Consider the following 27005-nt stretch of genomic DNA (forward strand, 5'->3'; position numbering starts at 1 on the left):
AATCTTAGGTAAGGACATGTTGAATAATGATTAATGTATAAATAAACATACACAATGTAGTCATGTATGTCAAAGTGTGTTAAATATGTAAGTTGAAAACACTGTTAAAAGCACTGTGAATCACAATGACACATTTTTGTTTGCAGGGCATCACCTGTGAAATTTCATGTGAAAATTGAAATCCACATCTGAAAGGTTGTGAAAATCCACGTGAAACGTCATGTGAAATATCATCACATGTGAAGTGCTCCAAAAACAGCATGTGGTTTTTCCATAAGGGTAGACTGACAGGGATCTAGAGAGGGCACTTGCTAAGCGAACCACCTGCAAAGACAGAAGAGTTATGACAGTGCCGTATTGCAATACCCCTTTACAAGTCTTAAGACCTTCTTATACTGTAGGCTGCATCCTACCTTCGTCTAATTACTTATGTTTGATTAGACTTTTTCATTATTGATTATTATACTGCAACGTTGAGGGAGCTAGCCTTGCACGTACGCATTTCACTCCACCTTTCATATATGCTGTAAACTGTGTACGTGACAAGTCAAATTTGATTTGATTTTCACAGCAATCTGCAAGTAGAAACAAAGTGTAAAATACAATCCTTCAGGATGTCTCCTTTAAATTGGTTTAATTGAAATTAATGACTACAGTATAACATTGTATATTTAAAAGTAATACAGAGAAAATTGGTTTAAAATGAGAGAAATTACATTGTGTATATGGCAACTATGGCGGGTCAGTCTCATAATATGAAAATAAATTACAGTAATTTTCAGTCAAACAAACAAACATGGCTATTGGTGTTTATCTTTTTTTACAGTTGCATCTTTACATTTCTCTTTCTTTTAATGTGTTTTCTCTTCAACACATTATAATCTGCTATATGGCAAACAGACACCTTCATTATACAATATTAGAAAAGGTACTTATTTCAAACATTATGTGTTTACAGTAAGAAATTGAGAGATATATGGGGATAGCTGTCAAACAGAAGGCCAAGTCCTAAATGGCACCCTATTTCCTATACAGTGCACTACTTTTGACCAGGCCCCATAGGTCTCTAAATAGGGAATAGGGTGTCATTTGGAATGCACCCAAGCTCATCTATGCAATTTGATATCCCCTGTTTGTATAGTCCAGTAATTAACCAACTCTATAATGTTGTTACCAATATAGTAATGATACCTGTAAGTAATACCTAAATACAGAATAATACTTAGCTCCTGAGTACTGGCAATATACAATATTTAAGTATATTTATATATATTTCATAGCTCTACTTACATAAGCTTGGACTGCTGTTTTAATACTGATGGTTCATGTAGGAACTTCTTCATATCAGGGGTGGTCACTTCATATGTGTATAGATGATCATGTTTATATCTGTAATATACCATCATTAAGGCACAGAGACTGCAGAATGGAAAACACAAGAGCTATACTGCACCTTTTAGTGGTCACTTACTAATCTTTAGGTGCGTCTCAATCCACTTTACTTGTGTTCCCTTCCCTCCTCCACTCCACTCGTTTGGGAACGCTCCCTCGGGGAAACGTCATAGATACGTCACTGGAGGGCTCACTCCAAGTGAAGGGAGGAAGCAAAGGTGCTGATTTAGACTGGAATGCAGCCTGGGACTCTAGAGAAGGTATGAAACTAGAGTGTCTACAAGGCTACATGGTAGTGTTCAAGGTGTCATTCCTGCATATCTACGTGTCATTTTACAGTATCGCTATGATCAATGTTCACAACATTCACATGGTTATCAACATAGCCATAAATGCATTATCTGGAATGAGCAAGTCGGAGAGAAAGGAAAGGAAAATAAATTACTGTGCAAATGGGGCACAGCAATATTGCCCCACAACTCATATAATCTCATTCAATTTTCACACCATATCCAAACAAATATCAAACAATATCAGTCAGGTCATAGAATGGTCATTTCCTGAACTTTGTGATAACAAAACAGCTAATTTTCATTCCATTATAGTTATTTGCAGAAAGAAAGAACATTGATGGATAGGCTACATTCCATTTCAGTTGGCTGGTTTGAAGTTAACCTCAAGGCACCACTCTCAGGCTCTGTTGTTGTTCCATTATAAACACTGTCAATGTTAAATGAGATGCAATGTAGCTGGATACAAGACAAATATATAAATCCATTTTAAAATCTGCTATAAAGTACAGCACAAAAGCAGAGAGAAAAATAGAGTATTAAAAATTCACTATTTACAAATTGTGAACCCACTGAGCCCACTGTTGAGTGACTGAGTGTGGGCATTTTGAAAAGGCAAGCTGGCTGTAGATGAGAGAAAATGTTCTGTTTCCAGGTCTATGTCCTATATGGCACCCTATTCCCTATATAGTGCACTACTACTTTGGACCAGAGCCCTATTGGAACCCACAGAACTCACGAGTATGAGCATTTTTGGGCCCTGGTCCAAAGTAGTGCACTAAATAGAGAATAGGGTGCCATTTGGGACACATCCCCAGGTTGATTCTTCAGTGGTAGAAAGAGAGAAGTCTTCTAAGGAATGGATCAGGAAGAAGGGTGTGGATCAGGAAGAACAGAACTTCGCTGGACTGGACAGCTCCAGACAGGAACTAGGGAATTAGGAATCACCCTCTGGGGGTGGAGGCTGGCACAGCTTATACAGTCTGGTGGGGAAAACACACGTATATACAATTAGGAAAGGGGCTCACTGTTTGCTACAGTTAGAGATTAAGGTGTACACATAGCATGGCATAGACAGACGCACGCAGGCACATACACACACCCACCCCCACCCCCCAGACACACACACACACACACACACACACACACTGCGTTCTTAGTTCTGCACCCATTCAGCCATGAGGCAATGCGAGTGCCTGCCTTCAGAATGCACATTAACACAAATGTCTTGTTTCCTACTGTAAATTCTCAAACCGTAGAATGCTAAGACAAGCTTCCCTAGCCTCACCTCAATTCTCCATCAGTAATCAACATTCTCACAGACCTGTCTCAAAACCGCACAGCCTGCGTCCCAGATGGCGCCCTATTCCCTATTTAGTGCACTACTTTTGACCAGAGCCCTATGTGTATGTAGGGAATAGGGTGCCGCTTGGTAAGCACCCTCAGAGCGTCTAAGGAGCAGTCACTAACGCCGCTCATATTATGATAGACCCAGTGAGAGCGCAGCAATTTCCGACCGGTGGCCAGCACAGCTCAACACTAATCATAGCCCCACTTAATTGCATTTGTCAATCCCACTAAAAGGCTCAAAAGGGCTGCATGTCACAAAAAGATATGTCAAAGCCAATTGGCTGCGACAGACCCTATCCCCTATTCTTATCTATCATCAACTCTGCAGAGGTGCTGGGTGGGAGAGGCTGCTGTTTTCTGTTGTTGCTTATCCTAAGATATGCACACACTCATAGAAACAATACAACACATGCACATATCAACACACAAACATGCATAAAATAATTCTTGCACTTGAACGGTAGCACTATATAGTAGCACAGTACTCACACAGTATTCACACCCCTTGACTTTTTCCACATTTTGTTTTGTTACAGCCTTTTACAGAGTTTAAAATTGATTAAATTGAGATTTTTTTGGTCACTGGCCTACACACAAAGTGGAATTATGTTTTAGGATTTTTTTATAAATGAATTAGAAATGAAAAGCTGAAATGTGTTGAATCAATAAGTATTCAGCCCCTTTGTTATGGCAAGCCTAAATAAACTGAGGAGTACAAATGTGCTTAACAAGTCACATAATACGTTGCATGGATTCGCTCTGTGTGCAATAATAATGTTTAACATGATTTTTGAATGACTACCTCATCTCTGTACCCCACACATTCAATTATCTGTAAGGTCCCTCAGTCGAGCAGTGAACTTCAAACAGATTCAACCACAAAGATCAGGGAGGTTTTCCAATGCTTCGCAAAGAAGGGCACCTATTGGTAGATCGGTAAAAAAATATACAAAAATAATAATAATCCTTTTGAGCATGGTGAAGTTATTAATTACAGTTAATACACCCAGTTACTACAAAGATACAGGCGTCCTTCCTAACTCAGTTGCCAGAGAGGAAGGAAACCACCCAGGGATTTCACCATGAGGCCAATGGTGACTTTCAAACAGTTACAGAGTTTAATCGTTGTGATAGGATAAAACTGAGGATGGATCAACAACAATGTAGTTACTCCACAATACTAACCTAATTGACAGAGGAAAAAGAAGGAAGCCTGTACATACTAAAACTATTCCAAAACATGCATCTTGTTTACAACAAGGCACTCAAGTAATACTGCAAAACATGTCCTGAATACAAAGTGTTATGTTTGGGGCAAATCCAATACAACACATTACCGAGTACCACTCTCCATATTTTCAAGCATAGTGGTGGCTGCATCATGTTATGAGTATGCTTGTAATCGTTAAGGACTGGTGAGTTTTTCAGGATAAAAAAATAGAATAGAGCTAAGCACAGGCAAAATCCAAGAGGAAAACCTGGTTCAGTCTGCTTTCCACCAGACACTGGGAGATGAATACACCTTTCAGCAGGACAACGATCTAAAACACAAGGCCAAATCTACACTTGAGTTGCTTACCAAGAAGACAGTGAATGTTCCTGAGTGGCCGAGTTACCCTTTTGACTTAAATCTACTTGAAAATCTATGGCATATCCTGAAAATAGTTGTCTAGCAATGATTCACAACCAATTTGACAGAACTTAAAGAACTTTGGAAAGAATAATGGTCAAATGTTGCACAATCCAGGTGTGGAAAGCTCTTAGAGACTTACTTATGTAAATAAGATATTTCTGTATTTCTGTAAATACATTTGCAAATTTGCAAAACATTTCGAAAAACCTGTTTTCACTTTGTCATTATGGGGTATTGTGTGAAGATGGGTCAGAAAAATATATATTTAGTGAATTTTGAGTTCAGGCTGTAACAACAAAATGTGGAGTAAGTCAAGGGATATGAACACTTTCTGAAGGCACTGTATCATTAAGCTATTCTGTGGTGTTGTGTCTAGTAGCATGTGGATGAGGTGAAGCTCTATAAGCTTACCTTGGTGCAGATTACAACTCTATGGTGTTGTGTAGGTGTGGATAGGGTAGGGGGGCTTCAGCTTACCTAGGTACAGAGGACGGGGTGCGGTCTCTCACTCCCAAGTTCTTGGCTGAATTCTGAACTCTCGCCCCCTGAAAGACATAACAGAATCATAAATTCCAGCAAGCCATTAGGTAGACATTGATATACTGTATGCTTGCAGGATAGCATGTCCTCTTTGCACAGAGGAAGGCCTAAACACTTTGGGTTTGCTTCTGCAATTGACCATAGTTTTATCATCCAATTATATTTTGGCTTGCAAGATAGCGTGCTCCCTATTGAGTGTATAAAAGGGAACTTAAGTCAAGAACTAAGTGCTGTCCTCTTAACCTACAGGGTTGGAGTCAATTCCATTTCAATTCCAGTCAATTCAGAAAGTAAACCAATTTTCAGTTTCACATTTTCCTCATTGAAAACCATAAAAAAAGATTTGGAATTTCTGTGTATTTCCTGAATTGACTGTAATTTAAATGAGGAAGTTAACCCCAACCATGTTACCCTAATCTCAATGTGCAGTCACGCCAACTCTATGTTTAGTTAATGTTAAGTCAACTCAATATTACCCTAGAATATGACATTACATCAGATTACACTTCATAAAAGCAGCATAAAAGTTTCAACCCAAATATAAAGAGATATCACAACACTTGACACTTTAGACAAGGCATAGTTACTAACTAAACTCAGCAAAAAAATAAACGTCTTCTCACTGTCAACTGCGTTTATTTTCAGCAAACTTAACATGTGTAAATATGTGTATGAACATAACAAGATTCAACAACTGAGACAAACTGAACAAGTTTCACAGACATGTGACTAACATAAATGGAATAATGTGTCCTTGAACAAAGGGGGGGGAGTCAAAATCAAAAGTAACAGTCAGTATCTGGTGTGGCCACCAGCTGCATTAAGTATACGCTCTCGTTGGCTGGCCCTCGCTTCATACTCGTCGCCAAACAATTTATTTATTGCCCTGGCCACATCTGCAGTCCTCATGCCTCCTTGCAGCATGACTAAGGCACATTCACGCAGATTAGTAGGGACCCTGGGCATTTTTCTTTTGGTGTTTTTCAGAGTCAGTAGAAAGGCCTCTTCAGTGTCCTAAGTTTTCATAACTGTAACCTGAATTGACCAACCGTCTGTAAGCTGTTAGTGTCTTAACGACCGTTCCACAGGTGCATGTTCATTAATTGTTTATGGTTCATTGAACAAGCATGGGGAAACAGTGTTTAAACCCTTTACAATTAAGATCTGTGAAGTTATTTGGATTTTTACGAATTATCTTTGAAAGACAGGGTCCTGAAAAAGAGACATTTCTTTTTTTGCTGAGTTTATGTACCAAGCAGGCCTCAAAGCAGAGATGGCCAGTAAAGAAATTATATCCTGTTATAAATATTATATGATCTCCTGCTGTTTTCTCAGATCACACTTTTTTCAGCATCACTGAACCATTCTGCTCCACAAGACCTTGATCCACAATGCATGAAGACACTCGGAACATAATTCAATTGTTGCAGAAACCAATTGCTGCGTTCTGAATTCTCAACCCTTTTCCCTTCTTCATTCACTCCCCCGAATGCATTTAACAGTATTGGATTGGTAGAAGCATGGCTGCAGGATATGCCGTCCTTATTTAGTTCTCACACCTGTCAATTCCTTTTAAATCCACGAGGGGGGTTATTTGAACACACACGCCGGGAGAAGGGTAGAGAATCGAAATTGAGCAAATCATTGAATTCCAACTTAACTTTAGTGACAGCCTTAGGCACCAGGTGTGGAAACGCACATCTCTCATCCGCCCCAGGAGAACAGCTAAAAGTTATGATAAAAGAGTTCCAACATCCCCATTCTGTATTTTAGACTGTCATGGCCTTGTCAAAGACTGTTGGATCGACTTGTTTGCGGGGGCGTACATCCAGACGAGCCCAAGGGGCTAGGCCACATCATTTATATCTGCCCTATTCCCGACATAGTGCGCTACCTTTGACCAGAGACGTTTGGGAATAGAGTGCCATTTAGGACAAAGACGACATGTCTCCAACGCCTGAGGGGACGAGGGATGCGGGCATGACTCAGAGATGAGAATCAATCAGATTTAATCACGACTGCCGCTGGTTGTTTAATGTGCAGTTTTCCTCCAGAGAGAGAACGCGAGAGAGGTCAGAAATTGTCTGCATTCCAAATGGCGCCCTATTCCCTATATAGTGCAGTACTGTTGACCAGGGCCCATAGTACACTACATAGGGAATAGGGTGCCATGTGAACCGCAGAGATTGGCCTTTATCTATATACTGTATCTATCTGTCAGGGCCTGGGGTGATTAGTCACCGTACAGGCCACCTGGGTGTAAATCCTGGACATTTCCTCTACATTAACAGCATCTATAAACAAGCTGGGCGGTTAAGGGGGTGTCATACATTACAGCTCGGTCCTACACTGTGCGAGATACCGCTGTGTACTGTCCATTCAGATCTATAGGAGGGGAGGAGGAGGTAGAGGGAGCAGAGTGATGGAAAGGGAGATGGAAGGATGGAGGAGCGAGAGATAGGATCACAGACTGGGTTGAGAGAAAGACATGCGAGGGGATGGGAGAAGAAAGTGCACCTGGTGGGTGGAGATGCAAAGGAAATTCAGCGAATCTGGAGGACAGCGGAAGTGGATTAAAACGCTTCTTTGTGGTTAAAACCAACGAGATGCGGTTTGTAGCCTTGGGTGCGAGGAGATGAAATAGAGAGATAGATGGGGGTTAGATGAGGCAGCTGGGGGTGAGCAGGTGCGATTGAAAGAAAGAGAGCGAGAGAGAGAGAGATAGTTGTATCAGCACACGGAGGGGTGTATGATCAGCACTAATGTTGTTACCGTAGTGTTCTGTTCTGAGTCTGCAGATACTAGACTACAGGGGGGAAATAAAGCAACTCAGCCACTCTGAGTTAAACCCCGTCAGACACCAGAACACCTGCGTTCACACAGACGCACGCACACAGACACGAGCGCGATCGCATGCACAGTTGCCTAGGCAAGCACACGCGCAAACACACAGAACGACAGTCTCTCTTACCCCAGCAGCATCACCAATGTCTAACAAGTCTCTCTGTAAGTCCATAACCCGTCTAACCCTGTCTGTAAGCACACCTTAGTCATTCAGTCAGACAGTCTCCTGTCTGTCCTGTGTGTGTGTGTGGATAGTGTCAGTGATTACAGCGATGTCTATCACAGTGATCCAAGCACATATAACCCTCCAGGTAGAGATTCCCCACTGTCAGGAAGGGAGCACTGAAACTGGCACTCTTCCATCCGCAACGGCTTTAAGTGTTAGAGGACACAGCAGCTGATAAACTTGTGGAAGAGTTGTACTGGAGACGGGTTGGATAAACCAATGGGAGAAGGATGTTGAGACTGGTTACGTGATGGTGGGACTATGGGTGACCAGTGGGATGTTGGTACCTCTATAGGGTTTAGTCTTTATTCCACTTTATTAGGTTGATCGAGGACACATTCACATAGAAAAAGAGTTTAGTTGGAGAGAAGAGGGGTTGGATGAGCAAATGAGAGACTGAGATTGGAGATGAGGCTGGTTAGGTAAGCATGGGTTCATTGGTGAAATACTTTCCAGTGATCCCTAGCCTGTGTCTGGAGTCTCTATTAGCTTCACACTTGAGAATGGATTTCAAAACAGTTAATTAAGAGTTACTTAAACATTATTAGGCAATGAAACACATCTGAGAGACTGAAGCATACTTCAGAGAAGAGGTTTGTCTTAGAGAGAGACTGCTCTATAGCTATGACCCATTGCCCTTGATGAATAGTGAAAGGATTCAAATTAATAGCTGAAGACTCATTTACACCCATGGGACAGTCAGTAAAGATACTTCTTAAACAGTCTGACCTTGCCTTAACCTAACCTGGGAAAGTTTCAAACAGATATGCAATTCAAATCCTTTCCAGATTGAGCATTGACAAGGGATTCAAGGTACATTATGATGGGCGATTTCTGTTGGAATCATATTCTATGATACAGAAAACTTTGGCTGTTTCCCAAATGGCACCCTATTTCCTATATAGTGCACTACTACTGATCAGAGCTCTAGTCAAAAGTAGTGCACTATATAGGGAATAGGGTACCATTTGGGAAGGAACTTTAATGAATGACATACAGCATTCATATTCATCTTATTCATCATATTCATGACGTGGTGTCTGTCTGGTCTAAAAAGGAGAAAACCAAGGACTCCAGGGCTTTGTCCCAAATGGCACCCAATTTCCTATGTAGTGCACTGCTTTGACCAGGGACCATAGAGCTCTGGTCAATAGTAGTGCACTATGTAGGGAATAGGGTGCCATTTGGGATGCAAAAAGAACTCTTGGGCTGTTTTTCCAGACTGTTCTGTTACACTAACTGGCTGCCGCAAGTAGCCTTGTGGTTAGAGCTAACTGGCTGCAGCAGGTAGCCTAGCGGTTAGAGCTAACTGGCTACAGAAGGTAGCCTAGCGGTTAGAGCTAACTGGCTGCAGCAGGTAGCCTAGCGGTTAAAGCTAACTGGCTGCAGCAGGTCGGCCTAGCGGTTAGAGCTAACTGGCTACAGAAGGTAGCCTAGCGATTAGAGCTAACTGGCTGCAGCAGGTAGCCTAGCGGTTAGAGCTAACTGGCTGCAGCAGGTAGCCTAGCAGTTAGGGCTAACTGGCTACAGAAGGTAGCCTAGCGGTTAGAGCTAACTGGCTGCAGCAGGTAGCCTAGCGGTTAGAGCTAACTGGCTGTAGCAGGTCGGCCTAGTGGTTAGAGCTAACTGGCTACAGAAGGTAGCCTAGCGGTTAGCGCTAACTGGCTGCAGCAGGTAGCCTAGCGGTTAGAGCTAACTGGCTGCAGCAGGTAGCCTAGCAGTTAGGGCTAACTGGCTACAGAAGGTAGCCTAGCGGTTAGAGCTAACTGGCTGCAGCAGGTAGCCTAGCGGTTAAAGCTAACTGGCTGCAGCAGGTAGCCTAGCGGTTAAAGCTAACTGACTGCAGCAGGTAGCCTAGCTGTTAGAGCGTTGGGTCAGTAACCAAAAGGTCACTGGTTCAAATACCTGAGCCAGGCAAGGCACTTAATCCTAATTTGCTCCAGGAGCGCCATATTACTATGGCTGTCCCTGTAAAATAACACATTTCACTGCACCTATCTGGTGAATAACAAAAAAAACTTTCTCACTCAGTTTGGACTTAACTGTCTGGGGTCATACCGTATATATGCACTTTGTGACATTTGCTGACGTAAAACAAGATTTATAAATTCATTTGATTTGATTCATAATGGAGTTAGACATTTAGAATGTCCCAGGAATATCTGGTGGTTTTAAATGAGAAGAAATGTAATACGACTTTAAGAATGACCTGTGAATGGCCTAGAGACATACAGTCAACGTTTTAAAATGTTAAACGTTGACTAAATAAAAATGCACTGTAAAGAACAAACTAACAAGATAAATCGTTACATCCATACAGCATTAATCTCCATTTTGAAAATACAATACACAGCATGAAAAATGGTCTCCTAGCACTGTGCCATTACCTTGCAAAACAGAACTAATGACAAAAGGCTCTTTCACTGTGTCTCTGTAAAGAATCCATTCAAACACGTAGAGTCCCAAATGATCCCCTATTCCTTATTATAGTGCACTACTTTTGACCAGGGCCCATAGGGTGCCATTTGGGATGCACCCTAACACACTTCAGCCTACTCAAATGAACATCATTACGTACTTCAATCACTGTGTGCACTGAAACCCTCAAAGGATGTGTCCCAAATGGCACCCTATTCCCTACATAGTGCACTACTTTTGACCATATAGGGCTCTGGTGGAAAGTAGTGCACTAAGTAGTGAACTATGTAGGGAATAGGGTGTCATTTTGGATGAAGGCCTAGTCTTTTTGAATAAGTATCAACCATCTACTCCAGCTGAAGGTCAAACAGCTAATAGTATAGTGCTCCTGTTGGCCAACTGCCCACTTCTTCTCTGTGAGACCGAAGACGAGCCTAAGTAGCCTCTCTCTACCCTAGGTTTCCATTATCAGACTGCGTCCCTAATGGCACCCTATACAGGGTACTACTTTTGACCAGAGCCCTGTGGGTGTGTGTGTGGGCCCTGGTCCAAAGTAGTGCAGTTTATAGGGTATAGGGTGCCATTAGGGATGTGATCTATGCATTACCCTGTGGCTGACTGGCTGACTGGCTGGCTGGCTGGCTGACTGACTGGTCTTACTAATGAGGTGAGGAGATACAGGCCAAGACAGAACAGGCTCTGAATGACACTACGACTTTACCTGGGAAAATAAATAAGGAGTGTGTGGAGGGAAAGCGAGAGAGTATGGAGGGATAGTAATAGTTTCACCGTTTCCCTGAGCTCTCGGGTAGATGGTTGGACTTAACCAAGTAGCCATGCACGAGCACCAGCAGACATACACACACACACGCCTGCACACATACACACCTATCCTGTATGCTGGCAAGCAGAGGGGAGTCACTTCTGGCAACAATATAATCAGATAGAGAGAGAAATGGATAGAGGGGGGAGAGAGAAGGGAGGAGAGGAGAAGCTTTTACAAATAGCCTTATAGAGGTAAAAATGAGAACTAGCTCAAATGCAGCGGTAAGCTTGCTGGTTTACAGAGACCGAGCTCTCTCTTTGGTTAAATAAATCCAGGAAGTGAACAAACACCACAGAGTGTGCTTCCCAAATGGCACCCTATTCCCTATATAGTGCACTTCTTTTGTCCAGAGCTTTATGGCCCACAAATGGGTGCCATTTGGGACGCAAGATAACGTTTTTCTGTAAAGGTAACCAACGCTAAACTATTCAGACCATGGGAAATAAAATAGAGATAGCATAACAAGCTTTGCCTGGCGATTAAAATAAAATTGGTTATTGGCATAATCTCAGTTGTCGATGACTCTTCAAAGACAAATAGAATTAGCGACTACATGAGCGTATCTTTTGGATATTAACTCTCTGGGATGAGTCCAAAATGGGACCCTATTTCCTATTTAGGGCACTACTTTTGACCAGAGCCCATAGGGGGAATACAGGGATTTGGGTGCCATTTGGGACTCAACCACATATTTTGCAACCGAGCGTGTCTTTTGAAAAATATATTTTATACACAAGGAGTATAGTGGATCTAGCCACGAGACCCAGCAATTACAGCACAACTAAATAGATGGACAATGTCCCAAATGGCACCCTATTCCTTATTTAGTGCACTACCGTTGACCAGAGCTCTATGGGTCCTGGTCAAAAGGAGTGCACTATACAGGGAAAAATTGCTCCACTTGGAACATAGACCTAGCCACTACAGCAGAACTAAAGAGATGTATTCTGCTTTTTCTCCCACAAATTGTAATATCCACCACAGGAGTTACGACGTCTCCTTGGGAAGAGATCAACACTGTCAAATTATTAACAACATTTTCTCATTGCCAGAAGCAAACCATTCTTCAAAACACACACACATCCATTCCTCAGCAAGGTTGGAATTATACATCTATCTGCTGTTGTGAAGTAGCGTTAGGAACAAGGCCTGTAGAATGTCAAGGGGAACAACAGAGGGGTTTGAGAGGAGGGGAGTGGTGAACATGTATTCATCTGAACTTTATACAGCCAGGTCCTGTGTGTCATTGAGAACAACAGCATCCTGTTCTTTAGGTTTGAAAGGTTACAAGCTTAGACTGTGCTTTTAGCGGTAATTCTCTGAGAAAGGACGGACACAGTATAAAAACAACCTGAAGCGTTACAGTACTTTGCATGGTACAAGAAGAGGCTGTGCTTTTATGCAAGTCTCCGAGAAAGAATGGTTCACAGTATGGCTGAGGTGTGTTTAAAAAAAACTAGAAAGAGACCGTGTGTGTGTGTGTGTGTGTGTGTGTGTGTGTGTGTGTGTGTGTGTGTGTGTGTGTGTGTGTGTGTGTGTGTGTGTGTGTGTGTGTGTGTGTGTGTGTGTGTGTGTGTGTGTGTGTGCGCGTGTGTACGCTCATATTTGAATATATAGTAGTAGGTTAGTGTTATACATCTATCTGCTGTTGTGAAGTAGCGTTAGGAAAAAGGATGTGTAGAATGTCAAGGGGAACAACAGAGGGGTTTGAGAGGAGGGGAGTGGGTACTAGAGGAGTGATGTATTCATCTAACCTTTCTTCAGCCAGGTACTGTATGTCATTGAAAACAACACATTTCCCTTTTGCAATAACAACCAGGTTATTGAGGGGTAAGAGTGAGTGTGTGTGTGTGTGTGTGTGTGTGTGTGTGTGTGTGTGTGTGTGTGTGTGTGTGTGTGTGTGTGTGTGTGTGTGTGTGTGTGTGTGTGTGTGTGTGTGTGTGTGTGTGTGTGTGTGTGTGTGTGTGTGTGTGTGTGTGTGTGTGTGTGTGTGTGTGGATGTGTTTAACTATACTTGTGTAGTAAACAAACCAAAATTTGACCAAATGGGGAGATCTTGTTAGTCCACACCAGATCAAATGCTATTTCCTTAGGGTTAAGGTTAGTATTAGAATTAGGTTTAGGAGATAGGGTAGTTTTAGAGTTAGGAGCTACGTTTAGGGTTAGATTTTGGGGTTAAGGTTAGGGGAAGGGTTAGATTTAGTTTTAGGGGTTAGGGAAAATAGGATTTTGAATGGGACTGAATTTTGCACTGAATTTTGCACATTTTGTGTGTGTGTGTGTGTGTGTGTGTGTGTGTGTGTGTGTGTGTGTGTGTGTGTGTGTGTGTGTGTGTGTGTGGGTGTGCGGTGCCGTCAGCTCCATACCTGTTTCCTCATGACGTCAGTAGCCTGCATGATGCATCGTGGGGGAAGGCCGTGGCTACGAGCCAATAGGATTGCCTGCTCCAGGGTCACACTCAGGGTACAGCTGTAGAGGGGAGAGAGGTCAGAGGTAAGTGCTTTGGACAGAACAATTGATTACGTATTCAGTCATCAATTAGGATTAGTTACATATAAGTACATCACTATTATACACTAAGTGTATAAAACATTAGGAACACCTTCCTAATATTGAGTTGCACCCCGTTTTGCCCTCAGAACAGCCTCAATTCGTCCGAGCATGGACTCTCTATGTTGACTGCAATGCTGTCTACAGTTGTGTCAACTTGGCTTGATATTATTTTTGTGGTGGACCATTCTTGGTACGCACAGGAAACTGTTGAGTGTGAAAAACCCAGCAGCGTTGCAGTTCTTGACACAAACCGGTAAGCCTGGCACCTACTACCAAACCCCGTTCAAAGACAATTAAATATTTGTCTTAACCATTCACCCTTTGAATGGCACACATACACAATCCATGTCTCAACTGTATCAAGGCTTAAAAATCCTTCTTTCACCAGTCTCTTCCCCTTGATCTACACTGATTGAAGTGGATTTAACAGGTGACATCAATAAGGGATAATAGCTTTCACCTGGACTGTCTATGTCACGGAAAGAGCAGGTGTTCCTAATGTCTTGTACACTCAGTGTAGATTACATAGTAGACGTGTATCACAACCTCCCATACTAGTGTATGTATGTCATCGATCACAACACCAATCTCCCTAAACATTAAGTTCATCAGAGATCCTCCATGGGATGAAAGCCCAATCATAGTCTCCTCTTCTACTCTGTAGAATGGATGGGCTACTGTATAGACAGGAGACTATCCGTGTGGTGCAGTGATCTGGGATATCATTTAAGATATGCACCCAGTCACCTCGTTTATCATGATGTCACTAAGGTACAGGAGGAGGAAAATAAGAGGAAGAAGAGGCAGGGGGGAAGGATGTACAGTGCATTCGGAAAGTATTCAGACCCATGGACTTTTTCCCCAACTGTGGGACCTTATATAGACAGGTGTGTGCCTTTCCAAATCATGTCCAATCAATTGAATTTACCACAGGTGGTCTTCCAATCAAGTTGTAGAAACATCTCAAGGATGATCAATGGAAACTGGACGCACCTGAGCTCATTTTCGAGTCTCATCGCAAAGGGTCTGAATACTTATGTAAATAAGGTATCTGCTTTTAAAATGATGAACTTGGATTAGCTAACACAACGTGCCATTGGAACACAGGAGTGATGGTTGCTGATAATGGGCCTCTGTACGCCTATGTAGATATTCCAGCTACAATAGTCATTTACAACATTAACAATGTCTACACTGTATTTCGGATCAATTTGATGTTATTTTAAATGGACAAAAAAAATAGTTTTTCTTTCAAAAACAAGGACATTTCTAAGTGACCCAACATTTTTGAACGGCAGTGTATATTTGATCCATTTTAGAACACGGCTGTAACGTAACAAAACGTGGAAAAAGTTCAGGGGTCTGAATACTTTCCGAATGCACCGTACATAATTCTCAAACATCCTCCCATCCCACAGCATCTTCCATTGGTGGGTAAGGAACGCCGAGTTACCATTATTGACAACAAAGCTGTAAAGTTGTTTTCCCTACTAGGACAAAATCCCCCTATCAATTGCCAGTACAATCTAATTATATGAATCTCGCTTTGCTCTTCTTGACACTCATTACCATCATATTTCTCTGCCTTTGCCTCAGCCTATCAACTATATATAGTTAAATATAGTTAAAGCCATTACTGACAACACTGCTATAAAGTAGTTTTCCTCTACCAGTACAAAATAGGGATTCATCTGTTATTGTAGCTGTGTCATCGTCGTAGTTGTCTGCCTTAGCATATAGGTCTACTGATGTATACCTCTAATAGTCATTATAATGTCACTCACAGCTCACTAACAACTAGGATAATAATGCATCCTGTCTTCTGATTTAAAATAACAGAGAGAGAGAGAGAGAGAGGTAGAGAGGTAGAGAGAGAGAGAGAGAGAGAAGTAGGTATAGAGAGAGAGAAGTAGGTGTATAGAGAGAGAGAGGTAGAGAGGTAGAGAGAGAGAGAGAAGTAGGTATAGAGAGAGAGAAGTAGGTGTATAGAGAGAGAGAGGTAGAGAGAGGTAGAGAGAGAGGAGTAGGTATAGAGAGGGAGAGAAGTAGGTGTATATATATATAGAGAGAGAGAGAAGTAGGGTATATATATTATAATATATATATATATATAGCGAGAGAGAGAGAGAGAGAGAATGAAGGGAGAGAGAAGTAGGTATATAGAGAGAGAGAAGGAAGGGAGAGAGAAGTAGGTATATATAGAGAGAGAAGGAAGGGAGAGAGAAGGAAGGGAGAGAGAAGTAGGAATATAGAGAGAAGTAGGTATATAGAGAGAGAGAAGGAAGGGAGAGAGAAGTAGGTATATAGAGAGAAGTAGGTATATAGAGAGAGAGAAGGAAGGGAGAGAGAAGTAGGAATATAGAGAGAAGTAGGTATATAGAGAGAGAAGGAAGGGAGAGAGAAGTAGGTATATAGAGAGAAGTAGGTATATAGAGAGAGAGAAGGAAGGGAGAGAGAAGTAGGTATATAGAGAGAGAGAAGGAAGGGAGAGAGAAGGAAGGGAGAGAGAAGTAGGAATATAGAGAGAAGTAGGTATATAGAGAGAGAGAAGGAAGGGAGAGAGAAGTAGGAATATAGAGAGAGAGTAGGTATATAGAGAGAGAGAAGGAAGGGAGAGAGAAGTAGGAATATAGAGAGAAGTAGGTATATAGAGAGAGAGAAGGAAGGGAGAGAGAAGTAGGAATATAGAGAGAAGTAGGTATATAGAGAGAGAGAAGGAAGGGAGAGAGAAGTAGGTATATAGAGAGAAGTAGGTATATAGAGAGAAGTAGGTATATAGAGAGAGAGAAGGAAGGGAGAGAGAAGTAGGTATATAGAGAGAAGTAGGTATATAGAGAGAGAGAAGGAAGGGAGAGAGAAGTAGGAATATAGAGAGAAGTAGGTATATAGAGAGAGAGAGCTGGGAAGGAAGTAAACCTTCTGTTCAAATTGAAGCCTTCGCACACCTTCATTGAGAGAATTGATACATTCCATCCCTGTGAGGCAGCTAGCTGACTCCAAGGACACAGTCGGGTGTCCCAAATGACAACCCTTTGCCTGTAGTGTGCACTGCCTTTGACCAGAGCCCTATGGGCCCTGATCAAAACAAGCAAACTATATAGGGGACGTGGTGCCATTTGAGACAAAACCCTCGTGTCCTCAGACACACACTCTCACCGAAGATGAGGTGTGATGTGTGTGAGGTGTATGCTGGCGTTTCGGATTGATTCACAAGTCACAGTAAGTAACCCTTTCAAAACACACACCACCCTAGTGTACAGTATACATCCAGTGGCAGATGTCAAGGCCACTAGGGGACCTTCTGTGACAACAAGCAACACAGCCCCATCGATCCACAACCCTTTTGCAAGACAATCGAACTGTCTAAACTCTCTCATACGGCCGGCTTGCATTCCTGTAAGAGTGCATTGGTGAAAACGATAGATCAGTGGAGTTTGATGCTCCTCTACGTTTCACTAATTGGTGTCAACATTACAGTAGGGATGCTGTCAAAGACGTGATGAAATACTGTCCTACCAAGCTTCTCTCTCTCGTGTTCAATTGTTTTTTTTTATTCAATATTTATCACCATACTTTCCTGGGACATGAGTTGGACCAACTAAGGTTACTACACCATCAAGTGGAACCAAAAGTCCTGTTGAGCTTCATTTCCACTAAATGCTTTGAACTGGTGTCAGCTTTCTAGAACATGGCTGAGTGGGTGTGCTGCCGTCAAAGACATGAGGATAAACTATCCTCCCATCTCGTCTCGTGTTCCTGTGATACATTTACCCACCAGCCAGAACGAACACTTCACTTTGACCGCCTTTACAGCAGTTAACTATAGAACAACGTGGCGAGGGACTAAGCCAGCGGTCACACCATGACTCCCTACCAACCAGCTAAAGCTAATTACCTGGTGACACAACCCACAAGGAGTTAGTTGTTCAGCCACCATGATGGTCTTGCCACGACTCAGAATAAAGGTGAAATTAAAAAAAAGCTCCCAAAGTCAGCCAGAGGGGTGAGGGATATTATGCATAGCTCGCTGTGTGTGTGTGTGTGTGTGCGTGCGTGCGTGCGTGCGTGCGTGCGTGCGATGCTGATAGAGTCTCTGTTCATTTGGGCTGGTGTCACTGCAACAGCTGATTTATACCCATCTGCTTTATGCCGTTGCTTTCAACCCACAGCCAATTTGCAAGCTCCATTCGCCTAGCCCTGGGCCCATACAGATAAACCAGGGAAGAGAGGGCGAGAGAGGGAATGAAAATGGTACCAAGAGACACGGAAATAGAAAGGGAGGGAAATAGACACAGAGAGAGAGAGAGAGAGAGAGAGAAGGAAAATGAGATGTACTTCGCCATCTCAGCTTTGATGTATGACATGCAATGATGAAAGTGAATGTAGCAGTGTGTGAGCTGTTTACTGTTGCATTTTATAGGAGACATTACCTATTTGCAGAAACTCTGCTTTTACTCCCGGTAAAGGTTACATGACGGATAAGCAACAACAATGAGCAATGGTCATTGGTTTTGTGGGGTGACTTGAGAGACAGAAGAGAGATAGAGTAAAAGAGAGAGAAACAGAGAAACAGAGGAGGGGAGGCAGCACATTGTAGAGAAACAGAGAAACAGAGGAGTGGAGGCAGCACATTGTAGAGAAACAGAGAAACAGAGGAGGAGGCAGCACATTGTAGAGAAACAGAGAAACAGAGGAGTGGAGGCAGCACATTGTAGAGAAACAGAGAAACAGAGGAGTGGAGGCAGCACATTGTAGAGAAACAGAGAAACAGAGGAGTGGAGGCAGCACATTGTAGAGAAACAGAGAAACAGAGGAGTGGAGGCAGCACATTGTAGAGAAACAGAGAAACAGAGGAGGGGAGGCAGCACATTGTAGAGAAACAGAGAAACAGAGGAGTGGAGGCAGCACATTGTAGAGAAACAGAGAAACAGAGGAGTGGAGGCAGCACATTGTAGAGAAACAGAGAAACAGAGGAGTGGAGGCAGCACATTGTAGAGAAACAGAGAAACAGAGGAGTGGAGGCAGCACATTGTAGAGAAACAGAGAAACAGAGGAGTGGAGGCAGCACATTGTAGAGAAACAGAGAAACAGAGGAGTGGAGGCAGCACATTGTAGAGAAACAGAGAAACAGAGGAGTGGAGGCAGCACATTGTAGAAAAACAGAGAAACAGAGGAGTGGAGGCAGCACATTGTAGAGAAACAGAGAAACAGAGGAGTGGAGGCAGCACATTGTAGAGAAACAGAGAAACAGAGGAGTGGAGGCAGCACATTGTAGAGAAACAGAGAAACAGAGGAGTGGAGGCAGCACATTGTAGAGAAACAGAGAAACAGAGGAAAGGAGGCAGCACATTGTAGAGAAACAGAGAAACAGAGGAGTGGAGGCAGCACATTGTAGAGAAACAGAGAAACAGAGGAGTGGAGGCAGCACATTGTAGAGAAACAGAGAAACAGAGGAGGGAGGCAGCACATTGTAGAGAAACAGAGAAACAGAGGAGTGGAGGCAGCACATTGTAGAGAAACAGAGAAACAGAGGAGTGGAGGCAGCACATTGTAGAGAAACAGAGAAACAGAGGAGTGGAGGCAGCACATTGTAGAGAAACAGAGAAACAGAGGAGTGGAGGCAGCACATTGTAGAGAAACAGAGAAACAGAGGAGTGGAGGCAGCACATTGTAGAGAAACAGAGAAACAGAGGAGTGGAGGCAGCACATTGTAAACTGCTGAGACCCTCAATATCACACTGCTGCTTTCACTGTTATTAAACCTCACTGCTACCTCGCCCATCAGGCCAACTAATCACATCAATAGAGCAACCTGTGTGTGTGTGTGTGTGTGTGTGTGTGTGTGTGTGTGTGTGTGTGTGTGTGTGTGTGTGTGTGTGTGTGTGTGTGTGTGTGTGTGTGTGTGTGTGTGTGTGTGTGTGTGTGTGTGTGTGTGTGTGTGTGTGTGTGTGTGTGTGTGTGCGCTGCCTGCCTGCCGCTCTGATAGTGCAGTTTCCATTACATTACTAATCTATTGGCCTGGCTTCATAGTGTTTCATAAATACCATCCTGCTATTTCCTTATTTCTACCCTTCTGGAATCCATTAAGATTTCACACAGTCAGATTCCCAAATGGCATCCTATTCCCTATTTAGAGCACTACTTTTGACTAGAGCCCTACAAAAGTCGTATAGGGTGCCATTTGGGATTACTGCGTTCATCAGATTTGGAATTGTTCCGGGGAAAAAAGCATGTTATTAAACTGTATCCTGTACTGCGTCAGTCTTTGATGAATATTTGATTATGGAAGAATTGTTCCATAAACAGTGTTTTGATTAATATGAAGTTGGAGCAGAGAGGTTCTGTACGTAGAAAAACACTCAGCTGGTTCTAGAAAAGAACAGGCTGTGGAAGAAAAACATGGTACCGGGAACCAGGAACCCGTTCTATAGAACCCTCTAGATGGAATAGCATTTAGGGCGGGAAAACAGGCCGACAAATAACCCTAGAATTGACCTGCCTTGTCATGCTACACTTAGCCTGCCTGTATGGGTGACTTGTGGCCAGTTACTGGTGCTCGAACACACACATCCTCGTGTACGCATCCGCTCGCTCGCACACACACACACACACACACACACACACACACACACACCACACACACACACACACACACACACACACACACACACCACACACACACACACACACACACACACACACACACGTACGTGCGTGCGTGCGCGCGCGGCTGTGAGTTAATAAAGGAGCAGCAGTCACTCGTCTGACGGGGGCTTTCTATTAGAGCTCAGCCAGCCGGGCAGCTCACTCCACAACACTTTATCACACTGTCATTCACACCACCACACGCAACGGGTGTGTGTGTGTGTGAGTGGAATAGAGACTGACAGAGAGAGAGAGAGAGCGAGAGAGAGAGCGAGAGACGGCGAGAGAGAGAAAGAGGGAGAGAGGGCGAGAGAGAGAGAGCGAGAGACGGCGAGAGAGAGAAAGAGGGAGAGAGGACGAGAGAGAGAGAGAGAGACGGAGAGAGAGAGAGAGAGAGAGAGCGAGAGACGGCGAGAGAGAGAAAGAGGGAGAGAGACAGAGAGAGAGATGGCGAGAGAGAGAAAGAGGGGAGAGAGGGCGAGAGAGAGAGACGGCGAGAGAGAGAAAGAGGGAGAGAGACAGAGAGAGAGACGGCGAGAGAGAAAGAGAGCAAGAGACGGCGAGAGAGAGAGAGAGAGAGAGACGGCGAGAGAGAGAAAGAGGGAGAGAGAGAGAGAGAGAGACGGCGAGAGAGAAAGAGAGCGAGAGACGGCGAGAGAGAGAGAGAGGAGAGAGCGAGAGACGGCGAGAGAGAGAAAGAGGGAGAGAGACAGAGAGAGAGACGGCGAGAGAGAAAGAGAGCGAGAGACGGCGAGAGAGAAAGAGAGCGAGAGACGGCGAGAGAGAAAGATAAAAATATGAAAGAGAGAATGAAGCAGCAGGGATCAGGGGTGACAAACGATCAGGATATTTCCGTCCCCACAGGATGATGAATCGAGACAAGATCTGGCAGGTGAAAGATGGCACCTTATATAGGTAGCGTCCCAAATTACACCCTATTCCTTATAAAGTGCACTACTTTTGACCAGGGCCCATAGGGTTCTGGTCAGAAGCAGTGCATGATATAGGGCTGCCATTTGGAACGCAGACATGGAATGTAATAAGAATGGAAGTAATTGACCTGTCGTTGACTAAAAAGTGCTATATTCACTTAAAAAGGCACTAACCATCTCTTTAAGGAACAATGAAAGCCATTACTAATAGTATCGGCTTCATAACTAATGCAGAGGAAGGTATATTAATAGTAAATTCTACACTGTGTTCCAAATGGCAGCCTGTTGTCTGTATAGCACACTACTTTTGACCTGGTTCCATAAGGCTCTGGTCAAAAGTAGTGCACTATATAGAGAATGGGGTGCCATTTGGGATTCAGTCCTATTAATGAGTACAGTCAGTGTGGTAATGGAGATGCCATAGAAATGTAGGGGGGATATAGAAGGCTGGATGGAGACAAATACAGAGAACATAGTGTGTGTGTGTGTTAGGAAAGCCAAGCCTGCTAAATAACTGTCAGAGATTGACAGGATGTGGAGATACAGAGAGGAAGAAAGAAGAGAGGTAGGGAGAGAAAAGGGGGACAATCTGAGAGGAGCGGTGACAATGGGAGATGGGACAAGTCTCTCTCTCACCTCTCTCTCTCTCTCTCAATGGAAAGTGGTACCACATACATTGCCAAAGCAAACATATAGACAGATATAAAAAAAACATATAAAAAATGATGAAGCAGATAGATAACTGTTTGGTCATTCCACCGGCTGTCCCGACGGGTGTGTCAGGAAGCGACATATTTTGCAGCTAATATGGCGCAAAGAGGTTTTTCGATATTGGGTTTTCTCCTTTTCTGTTTTTGTTTTAAAATCTTTGTATTCGTTTTTACATTTGGGGGAAGATAATAGCCCGTAAGTCTTTATAGTTCTGGCAATGTAGGAGAAAATGCAGCTATGTCTCGACCTCTCTCTGGGCCAGTTTCTATGGCCATGCTGTGCTCACTGAGTATGTACTGTACATAGTCAATGTTTTTCTCCATTTTCTACCAGTCATAGTGGTCAGATAATCGGCTCTAAGCAGACTAGCATTGAAGGTAACTTTGTCTTTCCAATACGTGATAGATTTTTTTTCTTTGCTTTGTGATAATTTGGTTGGGCCAGTGGTGTCCTGAGGCTTTGTTGGCTTGGTAGTGGTTAGCGAACTTAGCCTCAGGACCAGCTGGCTGAGGGGACTCTTCTCTATGGTCACATCCTGGCATTTAAGGGCTTTGTAGTGGTAGGAGTGGGAGTAGGGCTGTGGCGGTCATGAAATTGTCAGCCGGTTATTGTCATGCATAAGACTGCCGGTCTCACGGTAATTTACCGGTAATTAACATAAACACGTTTAGCGTTTCCAGACCTCCAAGCATACAAGCTGCATACAAGAAGAATATAATTGGACTTATAAAGGATATTTTTCCCATTCCGGAGCAAATGCACATTGTGAAGTGGCTATGTTGAGTGAAACAGGTCCTATACACTAGATTTAGAGTTATTTGGCAACTTTAGTGGTGAATGATACAAACCTTGTCGGTCTTAGAAATCAAAACATATATGGGCTGCATGATGCGACTACAGGCTATTCATGATTTGAGAAAGTCACAAAAAAAAAGCTTGGCTCTGTTCCTTGCCTCTGGCCGCACAGCTGTTCTCTCATCAAGTGGCCATATTTTTACCAATTAGTTTAGATTCAGAATGGCCCATTATGAAATGGGGTATAATAATGAAAAAACGAAAACAACAACTGTATTGTTGGTTAAGGGCTCGTAAGGGGAAAGACATTTCATCCCTATGTCCTGGAATAGGGAATGGAGGCCACTTTCCCGCCGTTGTTTTACACTCATGTTGGGCAGGCTATTCAAATCAAATTGTATTTGTCACATGTGGTGAATACAACAGGTGTAGACCTTACCACAGGTGTGGGCCTTACCACAGGTGTAGACCTTACCACAGGTGTAGACCTTACCACAGGTGTAGACCTTACCACAGGAGTAGACCTTACCACAGGTGTAGTAGACCTTACAGTGAAATGCTTACTTACAAGCACTTTTTTTTAATTATTATACCCCTTTTTCTTCCCAATTTCGTGGTATCCAATTGGTGGTTACAGTCTTGTCCAAATGGTGGTTACAACCCTCCCCTAACCCGGACGACACTGGGCCAATTGTGCGCTGCCCCATGGGTCTCCCGGTTGCGTCCGGCTGCAACAGAGCCTGGACTCGAACCCAGAATCTCTAGTGGCACAGCTAGCACTGCGATACAGTGCCTTAGACCACTGCACCACTCAGGATGCCCCTCAAAACTGCAGTTTTAAGAAAAATAAGTGTTAAGTAAAAAATAGACAAGTAAAAAATCGGAATAAAAATAACAAATAATTAAGAGCTGCAGTAAATAACAGTAGCGGGGCTATATACAGGGGGTACCGGTACAGAGTCAATGTGTGGGGGCACCGGTTAGTTGAGGTAATTGAGGTAATATGTACATGTAGGTAGAGTTTAAGTGACTATGCATAGATAATAAACAGAGAGAAGCAGCAGCGAAAAAGAGGGGGTGGGGGGGTGACAATGCAAATAGTCTGGGTAGCCATATGATTAGATATTCAGGAGTCTTATGGCTTGGGGGTAGAAGCTGTTAAGAAGCCTTTTTACTCAGACTTGGCGCTCCGGTACCGCTTGCCATGCGGTAGCAGAGAAAACTCTATGACAAGGGTGGCTGGAGTCTTTGACAATTTTTAGAGCCTTCCTCTGACACCACCTGGTATAGAGGTCCTGAATGGCAGGAAGCTTGGCCCCAGCGATATACTGGGCCATACACACTACCCTCTGTAGTGCGTACGGTAATTTCGCTGCGCCTCAGGTAATATTCCACCCAAACTCTGTATCCCAAGGGCTCTTTTCTCCAACCCTATTCCTGCAGCTACCCATTGCTTAATTTGGGAAACCAACTGAAATCTGTTCGGGAACATCGATAGTAACATGTTTTCACGACTAAACATATTTCATTAAACTGTTGACAGCCCCCCCATGCGCGCTGTAGAAAGGAACGAAAGAGAGAGGGGAGGAGATGGAAACTCATGGTGGTGAGACATTCTGTAGCTAAAGGTAATGTGTCAGTCTATTAACTATGAAAACAAAAAAGCCTTATCACTAGGCTATTCAAAATCTAAAACAAATTCACTATAATTGTAGGCTAAATTGGAATTTGATTAACGTAGGCTAGACCAATTACGTACCAAAGATATTTTCTATCAGTATTTCTGTTTGTTTTTCTGCCATGTGTAATATGCGGTTGGGTATGTATTGTATAACGGCACAATCGTCATTATAATTCAGGGTATGCATAAGCTCTAACATGGGTATGGGTGTTTTGAATGACTCATCACTTCAGGAAGCGCTGTCCACATGGACCATGTGGTCATCCACGAGGACCATGTTTTCCCACTCAGTTTCAACCTGCTGTTGAACTTCTTTCTCCAAATTGATCATCAGAGTGCGTAAGAGGAGAATACCGTGAGTCAACGGTCATGTGGAATTTTACTGCGATCATGACTCATAACTGCTGGTGACGCAGTAATACGGTCACCACAACAGCCCGAAGTGGGAGGGATCACTTGTTGTTCAATTATTCTAACATTTGGCTCTTATTTAGATATTAAACAGAAGAGGGAATTGGCCTAATTCTGCCCTGCATGCCATGTTTGTAATTTTTCTCTGGAGCCTGAGGATGCTCTTACAGAATTCCGCATGCTGGGTTTCATTGGGGGTTTGTCCCATTTGTCAAATTCTTGCTTTGTAAGCACACCCCACACTTTATGGCCATAAAGTGCAATTGGTTCTACTATTAATTTGAATATTTTCAGCCAGATCCCCCCTCTGCCGCTCTCTCTCTCTCTGTTACTCACCGGTGCACGCCGCTGTTGCACATGACGATGTGTGTGGCTCCGAGGCGAGAGCAGAGTTCTGATGCCACGGTAAGCAGGCCGACTCCTGACGCCCCACAGGCTGTATACTGACAGGCTGCCGTGCGACGGGAGGAGATAAAACTCTCCATCAGCCGGTACAACTCCTCCAGAGCATTCAGAGGACGCATCAACTGGGGGGAGAGGAGGAGGAGGAGGAGAGGTAGGAGAAAGGGTTAATACTGTATGACGACTGTATCAGGCCCTGCGATAGACTAGCGTCCTGTCCAGGGGGTGTACTTGTACATCAAGCCGTCTCTCGCTACAGATACAGGACCATTGCGCCATGGATCATTCTGGCTCGGACAAGACTGCGTCGTGTGAGTGTCAGACCACGACGCCACTGTAACTAGCCTATGAAGGTGGTGTTTCCTCATCCTCTTACCTTGTCTATGAGCGCAGCTTTAGGTGTGGAGCTGGGGGGAAGGTTGGACTTATCCAGGTAGAAAGCCCTGTAGAGAGGAACACAGGAAGGTTAGGCAATGCTGTTCCCTAGCATGACGACGGGTTTAGCTACTGATAAACAATGTTCAACGGAATATTCGTGAGGTTAGGGTATGCCCTCCACACTATGGCACCCATAGTTCAGCAACACAGTAGCCCTCCGCGTTATGCCATATCCTTTGCACCAATTTATTTGACCTTTATTTGACCAATAGGTCAGACTCAGTAGCAGCAGACCAGACCGGCCCAGGCCCTGCAGCAGTCCATCAAGGGTTTGTTTTGGAGCTGGGTGGTGTGGTACATCAAATCATCTGGCTAACCCAGTCCAAGCTCCAGATCCTAGCTCAGCAGATACACAAACTAAGTGTGTGTCCCGAATGGCCATTTGTGACGCAGACTGAGCATCTCATCTGGGCTTCGTTCCTTCATTCATTCAATGAGCGGGAGGGTGTAGTTTCATAGTGTGGCCACTGGAGGCAGTACTAGCCTGGTCTCGCTATTCAATGGAGATGGCTGGCTGGAGACTGGACGATGTGTGTGAGGCTAATGGTGCTGGCTCAGCAGTACGTAAAATCAGTCACAGTCAGTGTGTGTGTGTGTGTGTGTGTGTGTGTGTGTGTGTGTGTGTGTGTGTGTGTGTGTGTATGTGTGTGTCTGTGTGTGTGTCTGTGTGTGTGTGTGTCCTATTATACTGTGCCAAATATGCCTCAAGCTATGAATCAAGGCAGGTACTACAACTATCTACAACCATCACAGTGCTACAACCATCACAGCCTAAAGCATTGGAGATACACACACACACACACACACACACACACACACACACACACGCACACACACACACACACCACACAGAATGATATGCATCTGCCTGTGGCCATTAGCCTCCTATCCTGCATCTAAGAATCTTCATTTGGCGAT

The 27005-nt window shown here is 43.6% G+C and overlaps 1 protein-coding gene across 1 annotated transcript; it reads right to left on the reverse strand.

Annotated features, from left to right (window-relative positions):
• Window positions 1-617: 617 nt before the first annotated feature.
• On the reverse strand, window positions 618-26497 carry LOC145865754 (phosphatidylinositol 3,4,5-trisphosphate-dependent Rac exchanger 2 protein). The gene is made up of 5 exons (XM_082970724.1): window positions 26026-26497; window positions 25584-25774; window positions 13886-13988; window positions 5143-5210; window positions 618-2665 (listed from the first exon to the last, which is right to left on the reverse strand). The coding sequence occupies exons 2-5, from the start codon at window positions 25769-25771 to the stop codon at window positions 2620-2622; spliced, it is 405 nt and encodes a 134-aa protein (XP_082826850.1). The 5' UTR covers window positions 25772-25774; window positions 26026-26497; the 3' UTR covers window positions 618-2619.
• Between the last annotated feature and the right edge of the window lie 508 nt (window positions 26498-27005).

The sequence above is a fragment of the Salmo salar genome, chromosome 29, assembly GCF_965601325.2.
Source record: "Salmo salar chromosome 29, fSalSal1, whole genome shotgun sequence".
NCBI lineage: Eukaryota > Metazoa > Chordata > Actinopteri > Salmoniformes > Salmonidae > Salmo > Salmo salar.

Bases quoted from the DNA above. Each gene is read 5' to 3' on its own strand.
- LOC145865754 (XM_082970724.1), bottom strand. From the start codon at position 25,771: ATGCGTCCTCTGAATGCTCTGGAGGAGTTGTACCGGCTGATGGAGAGT. The intron at 13,989-25,583 runs GTGAGTAACAGA...TCCCCTCTACAG, and splicing joins TGCAACAGCGGCGTGCACCG to CTGTACCCTGAGTGTGACCC. The intron at 2,666-5,142 runs GTAAGCTGAAGC...TTTCCCCACCAG, and splicing joins ACCCCGTCCTCTGTACCTAG to ACTGTATAAGCTGTGCCAGC.